At 41.7% G+C, this 15,688-nt stretch overlaps 1 protein-coding gene and 1 long non-coding RNA gene across 2 annotated transcripts in view; both read right to left on the bottom strand.

Annotated features, from left to right (window-relative positions):
* Nucleotides 1–15,688, bottom strand: part of LOC117516794 — a 134,777-nt gene that overhangs the window by 93,780 nt on the left and 25,309 nt on the right. The window lies entirely within an intron of this gene.
* Nucleotides 4,774–6,000, bottom strand: sox1b (SRY-box transcription factor 1b). The gene has a single exon (XM_034177630.1). It carries the CDS (start codon nucleotides 5,881–5,883, stop codon nucleotides 4,837–4,839), a length of 1,047 nt encoding a protein of 348 aa, XP_034033521.1. The 5' UTR covers nucleotides 5,884–6,000; the 3' UTR covers nucleotides 4,774–4,836.

Raw genomic sequence — 15,688 nt, 5'->3', positions numbered from 1 at the left:
GTAATGAAACAAAGCCATGAAATTAACTATGTTATTCCTCATTTAACTGACCTAGTTTAACATATTGTATATATACTTCTTAGTCTCATGTGTCAATCAAAATAGCGATTAAAGAGTTTGGGGGGAGCAGATAGTTTTCAGGTTTCAAAGTGCCCCCCCCCGGTGTTCTTAAGTTTGGGGATGGTTGCCCTAATTAATACTTACTGAACTTCATCCGGACATGAACCAGAATTGGTCTTCGTAGGGCCTCGTACAATTTGCGGTGCTTTGGAAGTCTAGTTGAGTTTCGTAGAAATCAATGATATTTGATCACCAAAGCAAATAATACAAGCCTGTGCATTTTACACACACACACACACAACAGCTAGGATGAGCTTACGCACACATCACACAATTGCTCCAGTTTAATAACACAAGAACCTCAGCAACTTCCATTATGCCAAGGATCAAATTTCAACCAAGTGATTTCGTTATGCCCAAGATAATGCAAATATTTCAACTAAAATAGAAATATATGTCAGTATTGAATATAACAATGTCCAGCCTTTGCGTCTTTCTTCCTCCCTGTTGATGCACTTTGACTTTGAGAAATACTCTTGTTTAAATAGTTCTATGGAATCACACTGCTTTTGTTAATTTGCTTTATAAAGATTACTGCACTTCCAATACATTATGTTGCTTATCCCAGTGAGGTTTCTACTACTATCATCTCTCCTAATTTCATTATAAATTTGTAGATTTTTTTTTTTCTGTGTAAGGTTTTGAAATGTTTAGAAAGTGTTAAGGAAAGACAAAAAAGTGGAAAATAAGCAGAGTGATGAGAGAGTCGGAGAGAAATGGAGAGCAGCTGAGGCTCCCTCCGCACCAATAGGTCTTCTTTTGGAAAAGGGAAGGGGAGGAGGGGGCCCTCGGATTAAGAGGCTGAAAAATGGTTAAAACGTGTCAACGTGTAATTGCACGATAAGGCCCCTCGCGAAGAAACCGTTGGCCCCAATGCTATTTTCTATTGCATCCCGGCTTAATCTCTTCGCGCCACATTCCGTCTTGCGCAATCGGTCCCCCGTAATCTCCCATGACAGAACCGGGTCCAACATCGGAGGTGAGGGTTTTTATAGGAGGAAAGGGAGGGAAATATGCAGAGGCATGATAAACTGATGCCGATTAGCCACGTTTAGGACATTGGGAGCATGCGGGATGGGGGCGTGGGTGCACAGGGTTATGCTGCAGTGGTGTCCGCCAAAGAGAAGATGAGGAGTGGGATGAAAACATGCACATGGGTGGGTGTAGGGGTATGACCACATGGACAAAAGCCTCACTGCTCAACCTTGGAGGCATCCTGGACCAAATTCATATACGGTGAATTTGTGGTGAGATAGTTCCAATTCCACAACAAATGTTATCTGGATACAGTAATAACTCAGCACTTACATTGTAATGTAAATTAGGTAAATAAATCATACAAGTTTTTAAAGCAATATTCCATAAAACCTGATAATTATTTCTGATGATTTCGTGTCAGTCTCCTCCAAGACCTTTGCAGTTACAGTTGATATTAACTAACCCTAACCTTAACTAATATTATTTAAAAGTAAGACCCTTCGGCTGCTCCCTTGTTTGTACTCGGGGTCGCCACAGCAAATCCAAGGTAGATCTGCATGTTGAATTGACACAACTCCACATTACATGGAGAAATGTGGCAGGGGTGGGATTTGAACGGGGAACCTGCCGCACCGAAACCAAGTGCACTAACCACTTGACCACCACCCCTACCACCACCCCTGCCAACTAATATTTAAAAATGAAAACTTCTCTGGTAAGGTTAGACATTACTTGTGTGAAGCCCCTGGAGGCAACTTTGTTGTGATTTGGAGCTATATAAATGAAAATAAATTGAAACTGAAAACTTCTCATGCCACAAGGTTTAATGAACTGCTTCTCCTTGGGACAGGTGTGGAACGTATGATGTGCAGGAATCAAAAGGTGAAGTGAGCCCATTATTAATCTTGCAACTTTGGAGTTGATGGAAACTGAAGATCCAGCAGACAGATTTTGCAGTATTCAGGACAAATATTTCTACTAATACCTAATCATACTGAGTAAATAATCACCTTAAAAAGAGTTATATGCTTTTATGCTAATGTAACCAGCAGGGAACAGGCTCGAATAAAATGTATTTTTCCAAATCCATTTTTCTTGCAGAGCCATTCAAAAACAATCTTTAAAACTTATTTTCAGCCTTTAATGAAATCAAGATAATACTCAAACACACACACACACACATGCACGCACACACACACACACACACACACACACACACACACACACACACACACACACACACACACACACACACACACACAATAAAGTTTGAGAAATAATCCCCACCTCTCAAGGAATGTGGTTTTCAGAATTTTTTTTTTTTTTTAACTAAAGTCTGATTTGAAGTCTGAGCAAAAGAGTTCAAGCATGTAAAATATATTTAATCCATAGTTATCATTTACTATAATTGTGCTGCTCAGCAAAACTGTGGATTCTGTTTGTGCTATACATATAAAAAGTTACTCAGTAAAGCATGCCTATAAATATTGAATTGCTTGGAAATTATATTATTATATTTGTAAGAGAAAACAGAATATGATTAATATATAAACCACCCTTGCGACCTGATCCTGGATACGGTTGAAGATGTATGTAAACCACCTCAAATTACTGTAAATTAAACATAAAAACTTATACTATAAATTTCCTTATTCTGAGCTAAATAACAGTAATTACACTAAATTCTGAGAGTTCTGCTTTATTTCAGGTAAACTACCTCATTTACATCAGATTTCCATCTTGTTTTAAAGTAAATTCGCAGTAGGATTTAGTTTGATAATAAATACAGGGGTGTTGTTTGCTGGGCCTTTTGTCAGAGTGACCCCCGGGCTGCCCCCACCTTAAACCAGGACTAATCCCCTTTTCTCCAACAACACAAAAACCTCTGCACCCCCCCTTGTCCTCCTCCTCCGCTGCTCATTCATTCCACCTCAGGGCCACCAATGATTCAGCCATCAAACTTCAAGAAGGAAACCATTTAACAAGCAGAAAAACTTTAGAATTCAGGGGGTGGCGGTGGATGACTGGGCTCCAGATTTAAAGAAGTGGGGTGAGGGCTGCAGGTGGACCATGCTGAAGTGGAGCCAGCGAAGGGCGCTGGGCACTGGATACTCTCAGATTTACTGTTGCTTGAGATCAAGATTACTGAGGTCATGACCCTGAAGAACATGACAAAAAAAAAAAGTTAAACTTGGCTTTGCCCTTGAGAACAAGATTACAAGCAACAGAACCAGAAGACAAAGTCCGACTTCAGTTCTTATCAGGATGGCCAAATAGGAAGCAGAAATGATTAAGGAATTCAAAAATTAAAGAGCTGCTATAATTACACAATGCAGTTTACAGAAAGGTTATTTATCTGCTGAAAAATGGTCAAACTGAATTTTTACAACGCAAACAATATGTCAGAAATGAATATTTAACGTGAGATGAAAGTCTAGACCCAAGACAAGGTTTGTGTGCCCATTATCATTATCAGTTTAAAATGAATAAATAAATAAATAATTCACAGCCTACACTAAAGCATGTTGCAGGTTATTTTTTTTTTTTTTTTATCTTATTACAAAGTAACAACTGAAATAAATAAATAAAATGGTAATATTTTTAGAGAAATGCCAGGTATCTAGTATGTGATTAACAGACCGGACATTTTATTAAGTAAAATTAATAAGCTACCAAATGGCAAAATATGCAATTTTATATTTGAAAATGCTGCTGATATTTAAGATTATTTAACAGTATGGGTTTAGTGGAACAAACAGAGATAAATAAATAAAAAAAAAATCACTTATACAACAATTTATTGTTATATCTGGGAGAATTGTTCACTACTTCATTCTTTGAAACAAACAAACAAAAAACCTAAACAATTTCCATTGTGACATCCATCTCAGTGTAATCTAACAAATTTACGGTCATGAAATGAACGACCAAATTTGGTTATCATTATAAGCAATTTAGTGGGTTTGATCAATTTATTCTACCTCCTTTACAATTCAGACAAAAATAACTGTTTCAGAAAAATAAATAAATGAATAAAACTTCTAAGTATTGCAAGCGATCAGTTTCACCACTTTTAAATGGTAAAAATAACTGGAGAAAACATGAAAAATAAATTAGTAACAATTGATAGGCAACTGAAATTCAAACGTTTGTCAAAAAAATAAATTAAAAAATTAACAGTTTCTCCAAAATAGATTCTGAAAAATTTATTTATGTCAATTTTTTTTCTTGCCTGAAAATTGGAGCATTTATTTTGTCAATTATTTACAATTGCATAAAATTGTTTTCAGTAGGCCTATTTATTCAAAATGTAAAGATTTTACAACAACAAAAACAATTTACACCGAGTTAGACGTTTACAAGCATTAAAACCGTGAATTAAATTTCATCGCAACTTTAAAACTTTTTTCTTTTTTAAGGAAAAAAAAATCTCCACACGTTCTTCCTTCACACAACTGGGGCCTTCAAATCCACAGGGGAAAAAAAAAAAAAAAAAAAAAAAAAAAACGGGAAAATAACCTTCACAAAAATGCACCAGCCTTCACGGATTATAAATTAAATCGCATCAGAAGTTGGCATGCTCCGTTCCAGAGAGCAAAAAAAACAAACGGGATGTGCTTTCCATGAGCTCCATCAGTGAAACTAAATTCAAATCAGAGTCTGTTCAGCGTAATTGCATTTTTATGGCCTTTAATTTACACGTCAGCAGCAAACATTCGGTCGGTTACATTTACACAGTCAGATGTGGGTCAGCGGGACGGTGCCATTGACCGGAGCCGAGCCGCTGCTCTGGTAGTACTGCGGGTGCAGCACGTGCAGTCTGCCCTGCACGGACGCCGAGTCTCCTCCCGCCGGATCCCCGCCCGGCAGGTACATGCTGATCATGTCCCGCAGGTCCCCCGTGGAGCACGGCGGCGGAGGTGCGCGCGCCGTGGACACCGGGGGGCTGACGCTGGGCTCAGACTTCACCAGCGAGCCCAGAGTCCCGCCTATGGCTCCGGACACCGGGGAGCTCTGGTGCTGGTGGGTGTAGCCGGTGATCCCGCCGTAGCCCGGAGGGGACGCGCTCATGTAGCTCTGAGAGTTCGAGATGGGGCTGTAAGAGAGCGCGCTCATGTCGTACCTGTGCACGGGCTGCGGGTTGTGCGGGTGGTGGTGGTGCGGGTGATGGTGCGGGGGGTGGTGCGAGTGCGCCCCGTTGCCCGGGTGTTGCGTGTACGCCAGCTGCGCTTCCTGCATGATTGCGTGAGCCGCCGCCGCCGCCACCTGGCCGGAATACGCGCCGTTCGCCCAGCCGTTCACGTGCGCAGCGTAGCCCGTGTTGGCCCCCACGAGGCCCCCGCCGGGGCTCTCCAGCCGCTGGCCGCTCATCCCGACGGCCGCGGAGGAGCCGAGCAGCCCGCCGGCCAGAGAGTACTTGTCCTTCTTCAGGAGCGTCTTGGTCTTCCGGCGCGGCCGGTACTTGTAGTCCGGGTGTTCCTTCATGTGCATGGCCCGGAGCCGCTTGGCCTCGTCGATGAACGGCCTCTTCTCCGCCTCCGTCATCACCTTCCACTCGGCGCCCAGCCGCTTGCTGATCTCGGAGTTGTGCATCTTGGGGTTCTCCTGGGCCATCTTCCTCCGCTGGCCCCGGGACCACACCATGAAGGCGTTCATGGGTCTCTTGATTCTTTCCTGCGGGACTTTGCCGCCGCCTCCTCCCCCAGCGTGTCCCCCCGGGTGGGACGGGTTGGTCTGGGGCAGCACGGGGGAGTGCAGGTCCGTCTCCATCATCATACTGAACATTCACCTGAGCTCCGCCGACTCACGTGCGCACGAACATTCAGGCTGCTCCTCCGGGGAACAGATAAAAAGGAGGCGCGAGGCTCGGGTTCAGATCCTCTTCAACTTTTCGCCCTGTTTTTTTTTCCCCTCCTCTCTTATCTCCCTTTCGCTCTGTCATCCGTCGGCGAAAGAACGAGACAGTTTGACTCTTAGGTTGCAGCTGGAAAGTTAACGCGCACCGGGTCTCGCGCTCTGACAGCAGCTAAATGAGCACGAGGCGACCAATGGTGAGGCTCGAGCGCAGGACGTGATTTGCATACAGGGACGATGACGTCGAGCGCGAGACCTTAAAATGACTGTCAAACAGATTTGGTGAAGCTGAAAAATAAATATGCCAAAAAACGGTGCCAGTTAAGATAGCTAACTATTTTAGATTTTAATTCTACACGTTTATGTCAAATTTAGGTTTAGTATAAGATGTTTAAAAAATAAACTTGGTCATAATTTCCCCCACAAGGCGAGGCCTCTTCAAATATTTTATTTTTACATTACAGTTTAAAATAAAATTACAGTTTACACTACATAAAACTAAAAAAAAAAAGAAAAACAAAATCTTCAATAATCAAAACGGGTGTCTTTTTGTTAATTTTATTATTATGCGTTTTGCCCAATTATTTTTAACAATTTATTATTGGTAAGACATGACTGCACAACAGCGTGTTTTGTTTTTAATTTAACTAAAACCAAATTTTTATTTTGTTATTTTTTTTTCTCAAGTGTGACTGAGAGTACATTGTCCAAATTGCATATAATAACTGCATGATTCATTTTCTAATACTCGTATTAAACAGCAAAATAGTAGAACAGTCCGTATGATTAATATTGTTTTAAATGATAAGATGTCTGTTCAATGGGAATATTGTACTTTTAGGCCTGCAGAAGCATCAAAACCTGCTCCATGAAGGAGAATCATCTTGAGCAGACAAAGTATTTAAATTATCTTTTACTTATATACCAGTGAGGATTATTGATCTATTTTTTAATTCATTTATTTATTTATTCTTATTTTTTTTTTTTGTTCCACCTCCAGACTAATTCGTGGACGTGGGGGGAACTACAGGCTTCTATTCAGAGCCACAGGTGCTTTTCTGTTGTGTTGGTTGCTAGGCAACAGATGACTGATGCCCGGGAGCACGTGCCATTCAAAGCTTGCCTTTTGTTTGGAGGGAGCGCTGAAGAGACAGAAAATAAGATTTAACCCCTTAAACTGGATACAGAACTACAGTATTAATCATATAATGAACGTTATAAATATAATGGCTTCAAAAAAAAAAAAAAAAAAATCATATGCAGTACAAGAATATCACAGCCAGGCAGCATAAACCAACTATCTGCAATCGCACAATTGATTTGACAGTTGAGGCCACTTCATGCCTTTTAGAACAGGCCCATTAATGCACAAAGAGCCCAGCTCTTATAATTAGACATTTTCCTACAATATATAATACCATCCAGTCTGTGAGCAACAATTAAAGGAGAGATGAACGATGCAGGTTGTTCAACTGGATTTCTTAAATTTAGAATTGCATTAAATAAATTATTGTTACCACTATCATAACTATTATAATTAAACCTGCAGTTGAACTAATTTTATTTATTAGATGTTTTTCAAACAACATTAAGGGTTTCTCTGATATTTAGTAAGTAATTACTCATCACATTAGGTCTTCATCATTTAAAAATTGAATGTAACATATTGAAATTATTTGAGTAAATAGTACTTCTAGGTTACAACACAAACCCAAAGCTGTTTGTACATGTCTGGGTTTCATCCCACTTTCAACAATGTTCCTCGAATGCTTTATAGCTATATAAATGTGTAATAAATTGAATTGAAATTGAACTGAATTGCTTTCAGTATTGAGTGAATACTGTAGCCATGTAACCAAACGGCACATTCAGTCTGGCCTAATTTACTTAATCTAGTTATGACAACAGGTCCCAGAAAACATGGTTGCCTAAATGGGAAACATAGTTAATTGTAACAATTTGTTACAACTTGCTTTCCCCATTTAAACAACATAGTTTTGTGAAACCAGATGACACAACTACACCAAGTAAATACAGCATTTTTATTATTTAAAGGAGATTTAAAATGTTAAAACTGCAAAGATGAAGTATTTAATAAAATCACCAACTGCGTAGCAGTGCATCACGAGGTGATGATCACGTGCTGAAAACATTATTGGCTCACATGTTTTTAGTAGTGAAAGTTGATTTTGCCATGTATCTTTAAACAACGTGTTGTGAAAGCGTCACAAATAAAATAGAGATGATTGCATTTGTCCACTCAATGAAAACACAAACAGACACTCTATTTCCTCCACCAGCCATTTACTGCCTACAATGTGTAATTCACTTACACAAATTGGCTCAATAAGTAACAAAACTTGATCAGATCAATGTGAAATACTTCTCTAAGTTATGTGTTTCCCTTCTCTGCAGTTCTTGGTCGTTGAGATGCGACAATGTGTGTTTCAAGGACAAAGTGCATTTATGTATTGACCAAAAGAGGCGAGATTATCAAAAAGTGAGCAAGACCATGAATATGGGGCACTTAAACTGTAGCCAAGTTATAGAAAAGCGTGCGGTGGTGTGCCCGTAGTTTACCAACTCACTCTAAACCTATACTTCGTTGTTCCAGCCAAACACTACAAACATGTAAGGCTGCTTTATGTGCTTTCCCCCCCGCACTTTGTGATGTCACAAGGCTGGTTGTTTTGCTCCCAAAAGAGATTAACAAAACTGTTGTTGCTGTTAAATGTTAACAAAAAAGAAACACTATTTTATTAAAATGTAGGAATCTCTCTAGGTAACTGTGATCAACTCGTCCATGTTGTCACAAAATTGTGTAAAAATGTTTCCTCAAGTTTTTGAGTTATGTATGTAGAGACAAACCGTTAATAAATACTATTTAATAATATTATTTAATTATATAATATTATAAATCATTTGAAAAGAATTAATTGTTGTATCGAGTGTTGTCTTACAACAGAGTGTAAACTAAAACAATTTATTTAAGAAAGAATTTCATACACCTACATAACGTGACCCAGCAAGCTAAAATTAGATGCACCACCACCATGTTGGACATTTAACTTTTTGTGATTTGAAAGATTTGTTGCATCCAAACAGCTTCTGAATGAGTGTAGGTACAGATGTCTAATTTATAATTCATTTTTCTCCCATGTTTTGTCCCTGCTGTCCCTACTGCTTCGCAGTGTGTGTTGGGTCCTGGTTGAATTTTTAACTTTACATCATCATCTGGTCTACTTTTTAAAGCTGAAGTTCATGCTCTCATTGATTTATTATGTAACAGCTCCATTTATTCTGCCTTCTGTCTTAAATCCTCTAATTACTAATAATACTTTAAACCAGTGTTTCTTAACAATTGGGGCGTGGCCCACTAATGGACCGCATAGTGCCATGAAGTGGACCATGAATTTTTTTTGAGTCGGAACTGATTTTTTGGATTGTACAATAATATTCCAGTATGAATCTACTATGATGTAAATGAGATGTTTTAAACACCATGTAAAAATTTAACTAAAAGTCTATGCTGTAATGTGAGGATAGATGGAGAAAAAGTTCCTGAAGCAAAAAAACAAACAAAAAAGAACAAAAAAAGAACAAAAAGAAAACAACCCAAAAACAACCAAAACCAAACAAACCGTGCTACTGTTTTCCTTATAGAGGTGTGAAAACATTTGAAAAGATTGTTCCCCACCTGAATATAGGAATACGAGGTCTGTTAGAAAAGTATCGGACCTTTTTATTTTTTTCAAAAACCATATAGATTTGAATCACGTGTGATTGCATCTGCCAAGCTTGAACCTTCGTGCGCATGCGTGAGTTTTTTCACGCCTGTCGGTTGCGTCATTCGCCTGTGAGCAGGCTTTGTGTGAGCAGTGGTCCACCCCTCTCGTCGGATTTTTATTGCGAATAAATGTCTGAACGATTTGGAGCTCTGCTGCATCAATTTTTTCCAGAAACTGTGAGAGACCTCCAGGTGGACACCATTCGGAAAATTCTGTTGGCTTTCAGGGACGATTTTATGGGGATTACACAGATTAAGGAGTGCTCCAGCCGGTTTAAAGACCGCCCACAGCTGCTGAGAGCGCGCCGCGCTACGAGCGCTGATCGACAGGCTGAAACAACCAGATCATTTCCAACGTGAAGGCTTTGTTGATCTGGGACGTTGTCTGTCTTACACAAAAATGGCAGGAGACATGTACGTCAGTACTTTTTCGGCACATTCCTGTTGGGAAGGTGTCGTGACACGGACCCACAACAGGGGGCGCTAAGGAACGGACAATGGATAAGCCAACGAGTAACAATTTAATGTTGTGGAAACACACAACGGAATACAGACAGAAATATGGATTGCCAATTATACACCAGGTGACGTGTGGGCAGGCTCGAAGATAGAAGACCTCTGGTGAGAGAAGAGCTGATTCCCACACAGCTTCCACCACCAACGGGCCTGAAGAACACCGGAGCCGCCAAGTCCAGAGTCCCCAGGTGGCCTCTGCCTTCGGCTGTCGACCCTGGTACTGCTGGCAGAGAACAGAGAAAATCCAGGTGAGTGTGAATCCGCACACTCAGTAGTCCACTCACAGATAAATGTTCTTTAAGGAGGGAGCATGTTGTGTGGGCCGCCAGAAGAGGTACTGCTGGCCCACCACCAAAGGGAGCCCTGCCTGAAGTGCGGGCTTCAGGCACGAGAGGGCGCTGCCGCCACGGACACAGCCGGGAGTGACAGCTGTCACTCATTAATTCCTGACAGCTGTCACACATTCTTCATCATCACACTCCATAAAGACCAGACGTCATCTCCACCTCGTTGCCGAGATATCGTACTTCATTGTAGGTAATATCCTCAGCCTTTTTGTGTTTATCTGTAATCTGTACATTGTGAGTGTTTGCAGGCGTACCGGTTCCTTGTTTTGTGGAAGCTGAGTGAGTGCAGGACGGCACTCTTTTTCTCTGAGGGATCACTGCAAACACATCAGCATATTGAGTGAGAGGTGGAGGTGGCATTCCCACCGTTATTGTTACTGGGTGTACACACACCCACACTTGACTGTCTTTGTTCTCGCCAGCAGTACCAGATCCGACAGTCGGGGACGGTGATCACCTGGGAATTCGGGACTTGGTGGCTCCAGTATTCTCTGGGTTCGGTGGCGGAGGAAATCGTGTGGTTCCGGTTCATCTCAGGACAGACGTCTTCTATCCTCGAGCCTGCCCACACGTCACCTTTGTGATTTGACTGTAATTATATTCTGAGGTTGTCTGTATATTCGTTGTGCACGTTTCACAACATTAAATTGTTACTTTTTGGCTCATCTATTGGCCGTTCATTTGCGCCCCCTGTTGTGGGTCCGTGTCACTACACTTTCACAACAGAGCACCTCCACCTCCAATCACACACTCGTGCAGCTCCTGTGTAACCACTTAGCTGATATGGAGCGTGATGCGAAGTCTTCGCGGTCACGCCCTTACTCCAGCTCTGATAAGGACACCACAGGGCAAACGGCTGCAAAGAAGAGTTCAGTTAGCAGAGAAATTACTGCAGAGAAGGTTACCTCTTGGTTGCTGATTTCTTGGCGGGGAGGTGGAGTTGTAGTCCGGCTTTTATGGTGATGTGGAAGATGAGTGACAGCTGGTGCAGATGATGAATGACAGCTGTCACTCTCCGTTGCTCCGACGCCCTCTCGTGCTTGAAGCCGGCACTCCAAGCAGGGCACCATCTGGTGGTGGTGGGCCAGCAGTACCTCCTCTTCAGCGGCCCACACAACAATTCCACTGTTACAGGAGTTTTTTTCGTGGAAAGAAAAGCGGACGGATGCGCCACAGAGTCGTTCATGGCACGGCACAAAACCACCTCTGTGTTGGACTCACAGGACGGCTTTGAGATGGCTTTCAGACAGCTGTCGGTGGGTTTTCAGTTGTGTGACTAACCGAGAAATTGAGCATGAGCTGGACATGCCAGAAGATGTCCTGTTAGGCTTCATCACGGTGTTGCTTTGCGCCATGCGGCACCTCCACGACGCGCGGAATTCCTCCGCTTCTCTTTCCATGACAAAAACTCCTGTAACAGTGGAATTTGCCGTTCATTTCCAAACTGGATGCTGTGTTTTATCCGGGACGTCCTCTGACTAGCACAGGAATTGCGGAAGACGTGGTCATCAGCACTTTTTCGGCACATTGAGACAGACGTGCGGAGGAATTCCGCGCGTTGCGGTGCAGCCGCATGGCGCAAAGCAACGCCATGATGAAGCCTAACAGGGGATAGGGGTCAGACACTCCAACTCCCCCCCTATAATTCAAATCTTGTATGTACTGTACACACGCTCTGCTGAGTGGCCGTGCGTGTCTTCTGCTGTTGCTGGAGCACATATTTTATAATATACTTTGTAGAAATAATTTTTGCTTTGCACTGACTAAATATCTACAGTCACAACGAGAGTCCTTCCTGTTCACCGGGGGGCCAAAGTGCTGGTCCACTGCAGTCTGGTTTGTCAGACAGCGGTGTTCTGCAGCGCTGAAATAAATGGAAATTACTAGAGCATGCGACAGCAAGCAGAGTTTGACACAGACAATGAGATGGTGGTGGAAACACCACGTGGGTTTCTGCTTAGATTACTGAGGATCACAGTCAGGAAAGTCCACCATCCAGCTACAAAAGTCCTACAGCATATTTTACCTTAGCTGTACACTATTCATGTGGAACAAATGTGGACAAAAAGAAATGTCGATGCTTTATATAAGATCCACAGGTTGTCGTTTCTTTAGTGACACAGGATATTACTGGCTAAAGTGACCCAAATGTGATCCCCTGAACCTTTTGCCCTTTGACGTGATTTTAGAGTCTGCACTAAAAAAAAAAAGTGAAACAGATAAACTTAAAAAAAAATGTAATTAGTTCTGTAATTTGTTTTCTTTTTCAAAATATATTTATAATTTAGTTTATATCTTAGATGATAAATATAAGTTGGTGGAAAATAACACATTTAGGTGTGATAAATGTAGTAATCTTGTTAAGTCTGTCCAAGCTTAACTTTTTCTAGTGTGTGTGATACACAGAAACAGCAACAATTTACATAAACTGTGAAAAGTGTCCAAAATGTAAGTAGTAATGGCAGAAAATAATTTTATATTCATTTTTATTCAATGAATGACATTGTTTCCAATTATTATAATCCATGTCACACTTTACATAATACAGTAAGTAATTTTTTTTATAGTGCTGCATGACATTTCTTTGTTTCACAACAGCATAATGTTTAAAGCTGAATATGACCACGTTACCCCGTGTGTCACTGCAAGACAGAACAGCTGCATCAAGCTTTTGGGAAACTCAAACAATGAAACATGCATCACTTCACTATGTCAAAGAAGGTCAAATATCACATAGAATCCACATCACAATCCTGATCATCTGATGGAACTGGTTCTTCCTCTGTTTCAAAAGTATATCACCAAGTTTTGTGCTGATCCAGAAAACTGTTATTGTAATCATGAATGTTGGGAGACAAAAAAAAGTGTCCATCACATCTTAACCCCTATGAAGCCTCTAAGTCAACAGCCGTGCACACGCATGCACGCTTAATAGCATCAAAGTAATTTTTGGAGTGCAACAGCCGACCCGTTGGGTTTGTTTAAGGTTCTCTGTCACAGCAACCTGTCACATCTGGTGGCGCTCAGCAGTGCTGATGGGGCTCAGAGTGCACAAACACACACACATGCATGGATAAGTATGTGTTACGGCACACAGTAAGGCACCACGTAGTAAAGCTGCAGCCATATGTGTTCTATGAAACTGATCAGACTATTTAGTTTTCTTCTTTGTGTTTTATATCACAGCAAGCTGCAGCTTTCAAACTTTGCATCACAATTTTAAATATTATGAAAGAACTGTGCTTCAGCATCACCAGAAAAAAAGACTGTGTTCTTTCTCCAGCTGTATTAAAAAAAAAAAAATACAACAATGAAGCTCCGTCAGGTAATGTGTCTTATTTTTGTATAACAACCTGCCAAGTGCTTTATTTTAAGGCCAAAACATGAACAGTATCATATACATTTCCAGCACATTCACCGATTCAAAACTATTAGTATAAGAATATTGGCAGGATATACTGAGAGCTGAGTGCTGTGATCAGATCACTGAGCATTAAAGCTGTACGGCCTTTGGAGTTGATTTTTTTTTTCCAAGATTTTAAGTAGTTAAAAAGAATTTTCTTTGGCACCACTATAATTTTAATCCTTACCATTTAACTAAGAGATTCATAATATGATATTGCCAATATGATCCAAATTCATGCTGTCTCGAACAATTTACAATTTTGACCCCTGAAGGGGAGAAATTCAGGCAGTCTGATGCTATGACCTACATTTGGTAGTGATGTCATAGATCACATGGGGGCTTCCCCAGATCTACACGAGGAATGCTGGGAAGCACACGGCGACAGCCACGCTGAATAAAGAAAGGCAGTGTGCCATCAGGTGGCTGCTCACTCAAACAAAATAAACCAAGATGGTGGAAAACGCTCTGAAACAGTTTATTTCCATTTAAATCCAATATGTTTCTCATATATTTTGTAAATGTTAGTAAGAAATAAGCAATTACAAAAATCTAATCTTTCTGAAATCAGATAACACCACTGAAGTGATTTACAAGACATCTTACAGATGTTGGTGTGCATGCACTGGGATCAAGCAAGTGGGTCAGGCCACAGCATAGGTAATGTCAAAACTGTGCACACGTGCTTCCTCCTGCAATTAGACTTTACATCAACCTGGGGAAAAGCACCAACAACAATGAGCCAGTGGACAAACATAAGTGCTCCTTCACACATTGTGCAAAATTTGGATGAAGTGCACACTTAGTGCACATGACGCAGGAATCGTGTGCAAACCGTGTAATGTCGTCCCTGTCACCAATGCCTCGTACACGTTTCCACAGCTATATGCGCACACAAGCCCCTGAAAGACAAAGTGTGTGCTGTGTGAACCCATCGCACCCTCTCAAGGGCAGGTGCCAGCCAAACTCCAGGTGACATGCACGAACACCTAACATCGCTTGCATGGCACTCAGAAAATGTGTGGCCAGTTGCACTCTTGGCACGACAACAGACTGCAGGCAATCACTGTCGTACTGCTGTGAAATTTGTCTAAGTTCCCCACGAGTGTGACTTTGCAAACACACACTGACATGTGGGTGTATGCGAGGCACTCACAGTAGGCGTGGCTTCTGACAGAAGCAACTGTGGTGATCTGTCATTCTGGACATTCCAACTACACAACACCTACTGTGTTTGGACAGCCATGGACTAACACCTGTCCACTGTGAGGCGCATCTGTCTGATTGCTGTATGTACGTGGACATAAATAAAAACATATCGGCGTGGTGGCGACAAGCTGCAGCAAGTGAGCGTGCGCATGGAGTGGACACTGACAGCCCCCCCTCAGGTTGAAACGGACCGTCAGATCAGAACAAGCAGTGGGTGATCTGACTGTCACGTCACCCACATGAGCTCTGTTCCACATGACGCGGTGTCTGTGCTCTGGTGTGCCGGCCACAAGATGCGCGTGTAGGTCAGAACACGCATGTGGCCAACTGGACGCAGCTGACCAGAGCACACTGCTTCTCATTCACGTCATTTCATGACTGTATGTCTGTGACAATGGGTCATCACCAGAGGAACAGACGGATCATATTTATATTGTTTGTTTGGCAGTGTTTTTATATGGTGTGGGATTTTAA

This window comes from Thalassophryne amazonica, chromosome 1, assembly GCF_902500255.1.
Source record: "Thalassophryne amazonica chromosome 1, fThaAma1.1, whole genome shotgun sequence".
Taxonomy (NCBI): Eukaryota; Metazoa; Chordata; class Actinopteri; order Batrachoidiformes; family Batrachoididae; genus Thalassophryne; species Thalassophryne amazonica.
Note: the sequence above shows the minus strand (reverse complement) of the source record. Positions and strands in the feature narration are given on the sequence as shown.